At 41.8% G+C, this 14,926-nt stretch overlaps 1 protein-coding gene across 7 annotated transcripts in view; it reads left to right on the top strand.

Annotated features, from left to right (window-relative positions):
* Positions 1 to 4,833: 4,833 nt before the first annotated feature.
* CLTA (clathrin light chain A) overlaps positions 4,834 to 14,926 on the top strand; it is a 28,444-nt gene continuing 18,351 nt past the window's right edge. For 2 of the 7 annotated variants that reach the window (XM_074856245.1, XM_074856241.1), the window contains exons 1-3: positions 4,842 to 5,295; positions 12,461 to 12,498; positions 14,376 to 14,493. In XM_074856245.1, coding sequence (XP_074712346.1) covers positions 5,085 to 5,295; positions 12,461 to 12,498; positions 14,376 to 14,493 — 367 coding nt within the window. In that variant the 5' untranslated portion in view covers positions 4,842 to 5,084. Of the gene's footprint in view, positions 5,296 to 12,460; positions 12,499 to 14,375; positions 14,494 to 14,926 lie in introns of all 7 variants that reach the window. The other 5 variants (XM_074856240.1, XM_074856243.1, XM_074856238.1 and 2 more) reach the window with 5 other exon arrangements.

Genomic DNA, 14,926 nt, shown 5'->3' on the forward strand with positions numbered 1-14,926 from the left:
AATCCTCGCTGCAACCAGGGCTCCCCAGTGACTGTGGATCTGGATGTCGGTAATGTATGATGTGGTGATATATCCTTCTTATTCACTATTCTCCCCATTGTGTAGTAATGATTAGGTGCATTACTGTGCTTGTTCTTATTTTCTATAATTAACTGTATGTAGTAATAATTAAGTGTACTATTCTATATTTTTCTTATTGCTTATTTTCTGTATTACTTGGTTATATCCTTTAATTATTAACAGTAAAATAAGCCTACTCTTTTCACTCTGGTGTCTTGAGTTTAATTGGCGTCCTCAATCAGCAAAACACATGGTAAGATGTGTTTTGCTGATCCCATTTTTCCTCCTGGTAACGGGAATCAATCAGCTGACTTTCAAATGTGTTCCAGAAATGCCCGAAAATAGGTAATTTTTTTCTTCTGTCTCTACATATCGCTTCTTCTTTTGATAATTAATGGGTTTTGTACCAAGAACTAAAATGGGTTTTGTACCAAGAACTAAAATGGACCCTTTAAGTGCATTCTCTCATGTTATTTATTTCACACAGCTCTTTAATAACAGCACAAAAATGTTGACCCTCACTATCTTTATGGAAATGGAACATGCTATAGGAGTAACTTTTCTCTGTGGATTTCCTCTGATTTTGCCGCCTTCTTTCAGAAAATCAGATGGTCTTAAGAAAAGAAATTACAATAGCATCAAAAAGCCAGTCCTAGTTCTCCTTTTGCTTCTAAGGAAATATGATCCATGGGGAGCCACATGCTATTGTTTTACTACCAGATTTGTATGCACCTAAATCAGACACTCCACCTTAGATTACGAGTAAATTTGGAGCACCTTATTAGGTCTGTGTGGAGGTTTGAACTCAGCCGGCGGCCAGGCGTCACGTCGCCGGCCGTCCACCTCCGCCTCCCCCCTCTGGTAAAATAGGGGAGGGACAAAAAGAAGAGAATTCGTGGGTTGAGTAAAAAGAAAGAATTTACTAAATATAACAAGAGAACAACAGTAACAATAGTGAATCCAAAAAGAAATGCAGCAGTGGCTGACCGAGCGCAGCAACCGCCCCTCGACTGCAACAAGAAGACCCGATGAGCAGACGGCACGCGCAGTCTGCGCGTGTGCAAGCCCCAAGTGAAAAGCCCAGCCAGAGTGAGAGAGCCCCCCCACCTAAATCCCTGGTCATGACATCACATGGTATAAAATACTCCAATGGAAAATTAACTCCATCCTGGCCGAAACCAGGACAGTCTGCTGTAAGCAAATGATCGTACCCTCCAGGAATCCCAAGGCTCTGCAACCACAGGAAAAAGTCTGGAGCAATGAAGACTTACCCTGGTTGGAGGAGGAGCAGTTTAGGGAGCACTTAAACAAGCGATCTACCCTGGGGCATGACAGGTTGCACTTACAAGTGCTGAGAAAGCTGACTGAAGTCATTGGGAGGCCACAGCGATTGGGAGTGTTTCTCAAGACTGGAAGAGAGCAAGTGTCATGCTATCTTCCAGAAAGGCAAAAAAGATCAAGGGAACGACAGGCCAACCAGCTTCAGGTGAATCCCTGGGAAGGCAATGGAGTAACTAATCCTGGACACCATTCCCAATCTCAGGAAGGACAAGAAAGTAATCAGGAGTAGTCAGCATAGATTTACGAAGGGGGAGTCATGCTTAACCAACCTAATAACCACAGTGAGCTGACTAGCTTGTTGGATGAGTGGAGAGCAGCAGGATGTTATCTTGTCTTTAGTAGGGCTTTTAACACTGTCTTCCCCAACAACCCAGACAAGCTGACAAAGTATGGGTTAAATAAATGGACAGTGAGGTGAATTGAAAACTAGCTGTACAACCAGGCCCAGAGGTTGTGATAAGTGGCACAAAGTCAAGCTGGAAGCAAGTCACTAGTGGTATACCTCAGGGAGTGATACTGGGGTCAATGCTGTTTAACATCTTCAATAATGACCTAGATGATGGGGGAGAGTGCCACTTCAGCAAGTTCACAGATAATACAAAACCAGGAGGAGTGGCTGTTACACCAGAGGGTTGTGCTGCCATGCAGGGGGACCTTGATAGGCTGAATAATTGGACAGAGAGGAATCTCATGAAGTTCAACAATGGGAAATGCAAAGTCTTACATTGGGGTAAAAGTAACTCCAGGCACCAGTACATGTTGGGGGCTGAGCAGCTGGACAGTAGCTCTGCAAAGAAGGACCTTAGGGTCTTTGGGGACAAGAAGCTGGCCATCCACCAGCAATATGCCCTCACAATGAAGAAGGCCAAGAGCATCTGGGCTGCATTAGGAAGACCATTGCCAGCATGTCAAGGAAAGTGATCCTTCCTCTGTACTCAACACATCTAGAGTGCTGAATCCAGTTTTGCACCCAGATTACGAGAAAGACATGGACATACTGGAGCAAGTCCAGGGCAGGACCACAAAGATGATTAAGGGACTGAAGCATCTTTCATATGAGGAGAGGCAGAGAACTGGGACTATTTAGCCTGGAGAAGTGATGGCTCACAGGGATCTTATCAATGTGTATAAATACCTCATGGGAGAAAATGAAGAAGAGGGAGCCAGGCTCTTTTCAGTAGAGCCTAGTAACAGGACAGCAGCAGTGGAGACCAATCAAAAATATAAAAAAAGAATTTAAAAATATATTCAATCTGAGCACAAGAAAACATTCTTTTACTGTGAGGGTGGTCAAACACTGGAACAGATTGTCCAGAGAGGTTGTTCAGTCTTCATCTGTGGAGAATACTTAAAACCAGACTTGGAGACAGTCTTGGGAAGTCTGCGCTTGCTGACCCTGCTTGAGCAAGCAGGTTGGACTAACCAGCCTAAGTAATTCTGTGACTCACGTGCCACTTCTTTTGATAAAAAAATGCACCCTTAATGTCTAGTTCCTTATAAAAAAGTCTACATTGCATTCTCTTCTCGGGGTTCCCTAGCCCCACTCAATCCATTCAAAAAGGGGTTTCACAATCTTGTAAGTTTCCAAGACCTTCATGGTATTGCTTCTTCTGTAATTCATATTATTTCAAGTATCTTGTCCTCATATTTGCAAAGCTGCCTCTTTATACCACTCACCCCTGATCTCTTGTCATATAATTTCCTACTGCTCTGCTCTGGCAGTCTGTCCCCTGCTCTGTTGATCTTTATGCATCTCTGTGCACCTTAGGGATGGAACAATCTCTATCCTGTGCTTATTCAGATTCTACTTGAAAACCAAGCACTGCTGTGATGGTTAGAGATACAGCTGTAACAGCAACAAAAAGCAGCAGCACTGCACCACATATTTATTAATTGTAGGTACATTTCTTACTTTACCTTCTATTTCTGGGTGTTCTTTGGAAAGCAGCTGCACCTTTTGGGATGTTTAACACAGCAGACACTACCAGCAGCACTTCCTCTTTAGCCGATCCTGTTAAATTCTCATGGCAACAAATCAGCATGGTAAACTGAAAGCCGTGTTGGAGGCCTTGTAGCAGAAGACATGTTTGTCAATATGCATATGAAATAAGGCCAAGACCCTTCAAGCCCCTCACCTGGTTGGTTAGCGTTTCCCAAGGAGTCTCTCTCATGAAACAACTGCCTTCCTTCTGGAGATGAGAACTACATATATTTGAAGGCTAGCCTCTCTTGGGTGTTGTAGCAATAAACTTGTGTCTCCAGTTTGATTGTCTCAATGTGTGAATTGCTCTCTGCTCTTCCGAGGTAGGCAGAGTGGGAAGCTGGCTTATTCAAGCTGTTAATGTCAGTGTGAGTTATAGACCCTGGCTTAGCTTTAATTGCAGCCCTATCAAATCAAAGTGAGTAGCTGCAGCATGCGTCTGTAGTGTAGATGGGCTTAAAGTGAAGGACAGTGAAGTGTAAGCATGTTTTCTTTGTGGGCTTCAGTCTTCATAAACCTATTTAGTAGAATTGTAGCTGTAGCTGCCCAAGTCACTGTATGTGCAGTGATGTCTACAAATCTGCTGTGAGGGAGCTTCCAGATTGACGGTAACTGATGTGCAGGGTAGCTGCTGTGAAGCAGATGCTGTTAGCTTTACGTGCCTCTCAAACCAGTTCTTTTTGACTTCAGTAACTTGCAGAGGAGTAGCAATCAGACAAAGTAGCTACCGCCTTTCAGATGTAGGAGTCTAGTTATAAAATACTGGGTTCTCTTAACTGAAAAGCTATTTTTTTCTGACTTCTGTCTATAGCTATAGCTTGAAAGTCTCTAGCCATCAGCAGGTTGAGGGAACCTCTTAACTGATTTCAGCGGACTTGGACCAAACCCTAGTCATTATGTGCTCTCACCTTCTAATTGCTATTAACTGTTGGCAATTGTAATGAGGTTCTAGTCCGAGAGTTTTCCTGAGATGTGGTTCATATTCAGATGTCAGTTGTACAGTGCCTTTCTTATGTGCATGCTTTCAGAGTTGGAAGGACTTGCACTTAAATTTTCTGCTCTGAAAACATCTGTTCTACTAAATATTTAATGTCTTAAATCAAAAACATTCTGAAGGCGTCAGTAAAAATCCTACTACTCCAATGCAATGATTTCCTTAATGTTGGAAGTGCAGAACTGCAATCCCATATTTTTGTATAAACGCTTGAAAACAAGCCAGCAAAGCTTCACTTAACGGGGTGGTCTGACAGAAATGCAACGGAGAGTCAGTCCCTACCGCAGTCGCTGGTCGCTGCCTGACCCTGGAGCAGAGGCCTATCGGCACCGATCCGGGCTGGGCGTTGCGCGCGCAGGAGGCTGGACCGAGGCCAGGCCCCAGACCTCATCGCGCGGGCCAGGCGCCCAGCACCGCCCACCTCCTCCGCGTGCCGCCATGTTTCGGGGACAAAAGGAGCCGCAGGGTCTGACCGCCCCCCGCCCGCAGCGGCGCGGCGCTCTGGGCGCTGACTGGCTCGAGCCCAAGGCATCGCGGGGAGAGTCCAGCCCCGCCTCTGTCTCTCGCTGATTGGCTTTACTGCTGGGCGGTGCTCGGCTCTCATTGCCATAGGCAGGACGCCCTCCCCTTCCGCGCTGATTTCTGGTGTAGGCGCATGTACGGAAGTTGTAGCCACTCGAGTCACCATTCTCGTCGTTTCTAGTCCTCATGGCCGACCTGGAGCTCTTCGGTACTCAGCAGCAGCCGGCGACCGCTGCCGATAACGGGGCGCTGGATGGCGCCGAGGAGGATCCTGCCGCCGCTTTCCTGGCGCAGCAGGAGAACGAGATCGCAGGCATCGAGAACGACGAGGGCTACAGCATCCTGGAGAGCGGCGAGGTGCCGGCTGCGCTGCACGTTCTGGATGGCTTTGTCTCGGGTACGCGCGAAGGGACGGGGAGCCCCAGTCCACCGCCCCTCCCCGTGGCGGGGAGCCCTGCGAAGGGAGGCGCGGTGCCTGGCGCGAGGAGGAGAGAGGTGCTGGCATGATGGGGCTTCATAGCTTCACTTCTCCCTGGGAGGCCCAGTGACCGGGAGAGAACGGTGGTGATGGGACCCTCGCCTTGGCTTTCTGCTCGAGCACATGCTGCCGGTGAGCAGGGCCTGGCTGCCTGGGAATGGTCCCGGGATTAGGTCTGGGCTGTGCAGGTATGCCGTCTTGGTCGTCCTTGGTGTGCTCTGCCTTGTGTTAAGTTACCTTTCAGTAGGCTGTTGAGTACCCTGCAGAGTAACTCTTTTCTCCTCTAATCCAGGAGCCTGCCTGAAATGAAGATCCACTGAAAGCAGGATAAGTCAGTGTGTTCTGCCTCTTGTATTTCTGTCTTCAGAGTCAGTGATCTTAGTCTTAAAGTATGCTAGCAGTTGAGCTAATGTTTAATTTTCTAATTCTCTAGCCTTTGTTCCTTGCTAACCTTTGTACTGAATGTGAGAAAGCTGACACTGCAGAATACACATTCTGAGGAGGGTGCCTCTGTATGTTAGGAACTAGAGGTTAGTGTTTTCAGTTAGTCTAATGGTAGCTAAAGCAGCCCTGAATGAATACTTACGGTTATGAAACATTTAGTTTTTTTACTGAAGTCTAAGTTGAAAGGAGTTGTGACAGTAGGATGACGCGCTTAACTGATGTTTCAGCACTCTTGAAAGACTTTGCTTGTACTTGTCACTGGGACTGTAGGAACATACTTGCTGCCATGTGACATTCCTATGTCACTTCTGGAAGATGCCGCTCTTCTTCAGATTTAAATTGAATAACTTTGCTCCCCTGTTTTGTTGAAACATCTTTAGAATTAAGCTGTCATTATGCAACCTTATTTCTGAAATGACTGGCATATCTTATATATGAGGATGCAGGTTCATAGTATCTCTTGGAATAAATCGAGTAACGGAGACCTGCTGCTTCCAGTGCTTATTTAGTGGTAATGCAGACCTTAGAGTCAGCTCATTTGTGAAGTTCAAAACATATGGACTGTATGCTTCCTGTAAAAGGGTGTTTACAGGGGAGTAACTTGCTCAAGCCCTAGAACATGAGGATAATCATCCTGTTTTGATATTAGACATAACTTCTGTGTATAGTGCAGAAACAGACACAGTGGACGCTTCCTTGCTTACTTTCAGAAGTCTCAGACAAGCATTATACCTTATATGGTCTTTACATTCCAAACAGACCCTGGAACATCAGAGTAGCTGTTTGAGGACTAACTTCTTTGGAGAAAGTTTTGACACTGGCCTTTCTCGCAAGGTGCTATATCCAACTATATCCATACCTTCTCTACATGTGTGTAGTGTAGCTATTGCAGAATGATTCCTTGCAAATATCAACTTGTTTAATACTTCTGGATTGGCTTGATATGTAAAAGTAGTTCTTAAGCTGCTTTTCAAGAGTTTTTCTCAAGTTATGTGAGTTCACTGGTCATGGAATGCGAAACTGTTATTGGAAAACTTTATAAAGAGGGTCATAAAATAATTAATATGTTAATATGATCTAAGGATCTGGGAAATCTAGGTGTGATCTGTATGTCATCTTGCTTTCTTGTATGCTTTGGGATTTCATTTATGCTCTAGCCTGTTAAGGAGGCATAGCAGATTGTGCTTGTGGACTTCTGGTGGTCCCTTTTTTTAACAGAACATCCAGTTAACAGAACCTTGTTGACTGTCAGAGCCAGTACTCGCTCCCTCCTTGTTAAAAAGTGTGAACTGCAGCAGTGCAAAAATATACTGGTTCAGGCATAGTGACAAATGATCTCATGACTTCTGTTGCCATTTGTGTTTGAGGTTTCTTGTCTGATCGGTATCCTAACAAATACCAGACAGCTCCAGTCTCTAGTGTGTATTAGTGTATTAAACTGTTTTGTAATTAAGTAGGTGAATGCAAATTTCTTCTTGAAATAATACAAATTCTTACATGGAACCTTAAGCATCACGATCAAGGATTTTTGGATTTACTTTAACCTTTTTGAACTCCTTATTTACAGGTCTGTTGGATAAGTTTTCTTTCTAAATACGCAGCCAAAAGCCATAACTCAGGCAGCTCTTAAGTGAAGTTTGAAGATCTTCAGATACTGTGAGAAGCAGTCACCAATGTTTTGAAATACACTTGTAAGAAACATGGTGTCTCACACAACAAACAGTTTTTAAATTGCAGCCTTTTAAAAAAAATTAGACAAATATATGGACAGTAGTGAACCCCATGAACATCAATATCTGGAACTGATGTTAGTATATATTTCTGTTGTGTAGTAATAGTTGATACTGTATGAGTGTGGGGGGGAATGGCAGAATGTTGCCAAGCTCATGTGTCCGCTTAGCATCACTTCATATTGCCATGGTCAGGATTGGAATACCGGCCTGAATCAGTAGGCAGTTTATTATGTAAATAGATATCCTGTTCAAGCTTCCTGGGCATGTGAAAACTAATCTTATTTCCCTTGAAATATGAAGCATAATCACTGCTTCAGAAAACAGGAAGTGCTGTATAAATCAAGTAATACAGTGCTGTTGCCTAGTTATTAGTAAGTTGGTCTTTTATTAGATTTCCTTTTCAGTGATAAATCAATCAATAAAATGCATTTATTTACAGTTAAATTTGTTAATTCTCTCCAGTCTGACAATACTAGGTCTTCAGGTTATAGCAGTTCACTTGCTATGTCCTCTGAGCAGGAGAGAGTGAGTTCAGGTTGAAGTATATGGCTTCTAGAACCTGTTTGTCAATATAAAAACCTTGTGACAGCTTGTCAAGTAGCTTCTTATGGAGAATTACATTCAAAGACAAGCAGTTTTATATGTTAACAATCATGGAAATACATACAAGTTTAATGCAGGCTGTCTAGTCTCAAACATTGCCTTTACAGTTTCAAGGTCTGTCATTTTTATATGAATTTGAATGAATAACATTTCTCTATCTTCTGAAGAGGCTCAAGAGCCTCTCTAGCAATTAAGAAACTTAATTGCATTTGATGGTTTGTCCATAAACCACAATTAATACCCTACTCACTTGAAAATGATTTAGAATTGTTTCCTCCTGTCTCTCTAGTTAGCACCACAGACAGGAAGAGTTACTTGTTTGTGACTGGATATTTTTTCTTAATTGTTTGAACAGCCATTGTTTTCAGTTTTTCTATGCAATCGGTATCTTAAGTCTTCAGTGCACCATAAGGGAGCACTGAGAAAGGTATAATAAAGGGATGGTATCTGTTTAACTTGTATTTGTTGTCTCGTGGTGACACTGCGTTATTATGAAGCTCATGACAGAAAAGCCTATTTTTCTGTTTTCAAGGTAAAACTACATCTATTGGGAAATGACAGAAGCTTTTATGGCACAGCATTATTGCAGAGAGAGGAAGGTGTGGTCTAGTACTAGCCTACTGATTATATTGAAAATGAGGGAACTGTAATGGGTTTTGATATGACAGCAGGTTAGAACTATAACACAGGAAAGAAATACTCTCTGACCTGCTTCCCTTTATTTTGCACACACACATGAGAATAAGCTATGGCTAGAAAAACTATTTCTTCCTCAGTTTCTTGCATAACTATATAAACAAAAACTTCTGAGAAGATTCTTCTTTCTCATCCTCTTATGGATTGAGAGGTAGGTGAAGAGGAAGCATGATTTGTGCCCTAAAGAAGAGGGATGGGAAGCAAGGCCTTGAGTGGTGAAGTTACTCAGCCTTATGCCATAATATATTAAAGCTGGTTATGCTCTTTTGTTGCTTTAACTATAGCTGCTAGTTCACTCAAAGTGTCAATAAAGAAGTAGAGTACTTATTGTTTAAAAGAGAAGCTGAAAGTAGCTCATAAAAAATACTTTTATGTATGGTCATATTGAAGTTCATTTCTTCTGCATGAAGATATTGTTCAAAGCACACCTGGATAGGAAGACCTGAGGAGGAACTAATCCATGTGTTAGGAGATGGTTGGACTTGTGTTAGAAGAGCTACCTCTGCAAAGTCCTGCCTTTGTTCAGGAAGCTGTTGTCTTTTACCTTGAGAACAAGGCTAAGCAAACTTCCTTTTATGCCAAGTAGTACTGAGTCTGGTATTAATGCAAGTAGTTGCCTTCAGAGTAGTTGATCATCATTGTGATAAACCTCTGTAGCCATATGTTGACTTGTAGGACTGAAGTGACAAAACTGTTATTGTATTTATCTTTGAGCTACCTAGCCCTTTCTTTTGTAAACTGTAGTACATGTGGAGGCACTGATTCTAGCTGTCTGTTTCTGGCAAGCTTGGCTGTTGTTTCACTCCTGCAAATGCAAGGTAGCTGATATGGCTTATCCTCTCTGAACCTTTCCAGAATCTAACAAGTGGGTGGAAGTTCATTATTACCCTATTGTCAGAATGTGTTACAGAACTGTAGATGTTTGGACATGTTCTTTGCAACAGTATCGTTAGAAATAAAGCTTTATCTTAAGTTCAGAAACAAACACCAAGGAATATGGACCATCACTAATTAGAACAGTTCTAAATGTGCAATGTTAACTTCATGAGCTTCAAGATGCATTAGAATTGGATGGACTCTGAAGCCAGTAGAAAGTTCTCATTGTCATGGTTGATGAAAACATGACGATAGCAGTAACAGGCGTTTTCCATGGGAAGTCAGGTATGAAATAACATGTTTCTGTGGACAAAAAAAATCAACTAGCATTGATTACTGACGTGAAAGCTGGCAAGCAGATAATTTTTCTAGACTTCATACTGAATTATACAAACACTGAGATTGGAGAGCTCAAATGAGAGAATGTTTGACTATTAGTCTTGTTCTAGTTAGCGTACTTGTATTGGCATATGACAGTGTGCTGGTACAGTGCCATTTCCTCTTCTGCCTGCAACATGCTCAGTCAGCATGCTGACTCTACATCTTAATCACAAGTTCTAGGGAGCTCAAAACAGATGGGAAGTTTTTAATATTTTTAATGCTTCTAATGTGGGTGCCCTCTGGAAACACTTAGCTCTGTGGCTGTTTCTTACACAGAAGAAAAGTGGCCCTAAGACAAACACATCCATTTTATCTCAGCTGCAGCCCTCAGCAATGCTGTTGTTCCATCAGCAGACTACTAGTCTGAGTACTGAAGACCTGAATAATTTTTTTTTTTTTGTGTAACAAGAAAACTTAATCATATTATTACATTTCTTGGAAGAATCTTCAAGACTTATTAGCACTTTCACCTGGTTGGTTGGTCAGTGTTTCCCAGGGAGTCTCTCTCATGAAACAACTGCCTTCCTTCTGGAGATGAGAACTACATATATTTGAAGGCTAGCCTCTCTTGGGTGTTGTAGCAATAAACTTGTGTCTCCAGTTTGATTGTCTCAATGTGTGAATTGCTCTCTGCTCTTCCGAGGTAGGCAGAGTGGGAAGCTGGCTTATTCAAGCTGTTAATGTCAGTGTGAGTTATAGACCCTGGCTTAGCTTTAATTGCAGCCCTATCAAATCAAAGTGAGTAGCTGCAGCATGCGTCTGTAGTGTAGATGGGCTTAAAGTGAAGGACAGTGAAGTGTAAGCATGTTTTCTTTGTGGGCTTCAGTCTTCATAAACCTATTTAGTAGAATTGTAGCTGTAGCTGCCCAAGTCACTGTATGTGCAGTGATGTCTACAAATCTGCTGTGAGGGAGCTTCCAGATTGACGGTAACTGATGTGCAGGGTAGCTGCTGTGAAGCAGATGCTGTTAGCTTTACGTGCCTCTCAAACCAGTTCTTTTTGACTTCAGTAACTTGCAGAGGAGTAGCAATCAGACAAAGTAGCTACCGCCTTTCAGATGTAGGAGTCTAGTTATAAAATACTGGGTTCTCTTAACTGAAAAGCTAGTTTCTGTTAACTTGAGACTTCCCTTACAGAAGTTAGTAATGATATTGTTGGAGACTAACATCTTCTAACTTAACTACCATGTTTGAACTAATGACTTTACAGTCCTCTACCTAATACAGTTAATGATTGCTATTCAGGGCTCAGGGATAAGGACTGCATAATACTTGCCTACTTCCTTGATAAAGAGTATGAAGAGCTTCCTGTGTGTCATTAACGCTGCTAGCATGAAACTGGGGCATACATAGTCACAAAGAAATAGAGGATACAGCAGCATAATGCTCTTAGGTTTAGGTGAATTAGCTATCTTATTTAAGAAGTGCAAAATAATTTTATTTTCTGCTTGCTGTTGGTGACTTTGGTACAGTCTGTTCTTTCACTGGAGAGTATATAGACATGGTAAAAACACTTCTGTGTGATAAATTTATCCATGGTAGCACATTGAGACAAAGGTAGTAACATGACTTGTTATGTCACACAGGCAAATGTTATGTTGCATTGTTGCAGAGAGGTGCCTTACTGAGATTTAGTGGTTCTTGAAAATCTTGGTGTGTTTTACATAGAGATTTAAATACTTTCACAAACTCAAATATCTGTCTCACAACTGACATATGTTCCCTATGGTTGTGTTTTACTAAGGTGAAATTTTAGGGTTTTGGGGCAAAGATTCCTCACTGATCCTGTTCCTGAGGCTGTACTGCCAGTGTCACTTCAGGGGGAATAATGCTGTAGCTGAAGTAGGAAGCTATCAAACATGTCATCACAGAAGGTAGCAGAAAGGTGACTTTGCTAGTAATGTTAGCTCTATCTTTTGAGCTGACTAGGAATTAGGAGGTAACCAACTAGGATAAGAATTACTAAGTGTTGGCTGCAGGATTGTTAATCTTCCAGGTAGAGACTAGAACAGCAAGTGTCATGCTGCTTAACTTCTGAACAGTTGTCTAGTAGTCTGTCTCTAAGACAGGGAGGAGAAAGTGGGAGTAACTTTAGGACACTGTATCAGGACTGCTGTTTATGTAGCCTGAAGCATGATCTCATGATGAAATGACCTTGTATTACTGGTTCTGCAGAATAATGGCTCATTTGATTTCATGTGCCTGTCCAGAAAAGTGCAGAGACAAGGAAGTGACCCTGCAGGGTATCAAGTAACACTTATTGTAAAGCTTTCCATACAAGTTACTGAAATCTGTAAATCTGGCTGTTCTGTCTTTTCTCGAATGGCTAAACTACAGTCACTTCTTTACAGGTGCTGTTGATGGGGTGATTAATGGAGATGTCTATAAGGTAAGACGTACTTAGAATGTGCTGTTCTACTCTGAGAACTTTACCTTAATCTAGACTAATATTTCCCATTTCTTGTCTCTAATGTACTTTTATCTCATCTCTGAAGAGGAACTTACATTCTGATAGTTTATCTCATAAAGCTGTTAATGCTCTTAATAAGCCCCTCCTCTGAACTTAAGAGGCAACTTAAAGCAGCAGTCCATTTTGAAATATGGCTTAATAGGACATAACCACTGTAAGCAGACTGTCAGGCTCTGTGGTGTGATTTAACATTGACTTGCCACTGCCTAAGAAGGTGAAAGCATGCTCTGACTACCTAGCTTAAAGCATATTTTTCTGAATTGCTTGTTCTTTAAGGATAATTCATGCATCCTGGTTGTCTTACCAAAATTGGTCTTACAGGGAGCTGACTGAAAACATTATACCCTTCTTAGTGACATAAAGTTGCATTAAATTAAGCTGCTGGCTAGGTAGCTCATGTGAAAGCATGGTAGTCATGGTAATGACAAAAGGAGGAGATACTTGCTTTATTAGTGTCAGGGAGGAATGAGGCATGCTAAAACAATCACTGTGTTGTAACTGAATTTCACACTAGTTTGGGTAAGGCATTGTCTTTGCCTGGTATCAAAGTCAGATAGATAGCCCAGATTAAATTAATTCTCGGGAAAGGGGCAGTGTATGAGCTACTTCTCCATAGTTTTAAGTGAATGCTGAGCTTTGTGGAGAAACAAACAGCTTTCACTGCTGCTAACATTTTTATATCCTCACCATTGCTGTGAGATTGATGCGAAAACTGTATCTTACTGGCCCTTTGTGCTTCCTTATACAACCAAAGGTAGATGCAATACCTTGATTTTGTGTTAGCAATTCTAAGTGACCAGCTGTTCTGGGTGATAGGAATTCCTCTTAATGAGGAAGAACAGACTGAATGGGCTATACATAACTTTTTTTTTAGCTACCTGTAATTAGTTTGGCTGTGCAACTGGCCAATTTATTTTGTTTTGGATTGCATGTGAAGCCTGGTGCTATTGCAACAGTGTAGCTCCCTTTCTTTGGATTATTCCTTCATTGAGGGCTATAGGAGGTCCAAAGATGGGCAAGATGCAGCCAAGTCTGTCATTAGCTGCAATCCATCCGGTACTGTCAGGAGTGGTATTTCTTAGGTCTGTTAAGAGTAGAGTGAACGAATAAAAGTTGTTGGACTTGGACTATCCTCTGTGGCAAATAGCACAATATTCATTAGCTTTGAGAATCTAGTGTATTAATGATAGCCCTTTCCATTGGAAGTTTTTGAGCTATTGTATAGTAAAAGGTATGCTAGTACTCACACTGTTTTGATGCTTAAATGTTGAAATGCCTCCTGTGTTCTAAGCTGAATACAGCAATCAATATTCTGTAATGTCTTTAAAGGACATTGCCTTTTAATATCAGTTAAATTCTCAAATGTGCCCAGTAGACAAATAAGTTACAGAGAATATTTTAAGCTCCTACACACAAAACTGTAAAAAAAATAAAAATTACTTTCACAGCAAATATTTAAGGTGAAATGAACTGGAGGATCTCTAGGCCTACAACTGCATAGTGAGGTGCTGGGTATTGTTTTCTGCTTTCTTCAGGTGCAGAGCTCTGGCACACTTTGTCTTCCCAGTTGACTTGAATTTGTGTTTGATCCCTGATTGCTAGAGGCAGTCCTGTCAATCCTGCTGTAATTTGTGTCAAGATGTTTTTCATGTTAATGGTGGAAATGCAGTATAACATCAGATGGATGTGTTATGTGCTCAGTTCAAATAGAGTCTTAATTTTATGTAACTTGCAGGCCATTACCTGAAATATTCAGTTGTCATGTATAAATGACATTACTATTCCTTCCCTTTAAGGAGAGTAATGGTCCAACAGACTCCTGTGCTGCCATATCCCAAGTAGAGCGACTGCAGTCAGAACCAGAGAGTATTCATAAGTGGAGAGAGGAGCAAAAGGAGCGTCTGGAGCATCTTGGTAAGGAGGCTGTTTGTTGCAGTAGTGTTCTTGCTTGTGAGTAATTTAATGGCAGCTTCTTCAGCAGCAGAATTATCAACCGTGGCTTCTGGCTCTTTGGAATCTAACATGCTTCTTGAGTTTGAGCAGCAAGCCTGGATGAGTCTTCCAGTAAGCAGACTTAATACTGGTGTAGGAGTCAGCAAACAAGTGACCCTCTGAACCTTAAGAGTGTTCATGTGGTCTGCCCTTTACTTACAAATAAGCTGACAGAAACACGAACAGCTTTTATCAGAAGAAAAGAGTGAATAAATACTGCAGCCATCAGCACTTTTTTCAAATTATAAAGATTGCTCATTTTGTAATTGTTGAGGCCATCTGTTGTCACATGGATCTTAATCTAATAGTTAAGTAATGGACTAGTAACTAGACTAAATACAGCTGTCAAATGCAG

Source organism: Strix uralensis, chromosome Z (genome assembly GCF_047716275.1).
Source record: "Strix uralensis isolate ZFMK-TIS-50842 chromosome Z, bStrUra1, whole genome shotgun sequence".
NCBI classification, from domain to species: Eukaryota; Metazoa; Chordata; class Aves; order Strigiformes; family Strigidae; genus Strix; species Strix uralensis.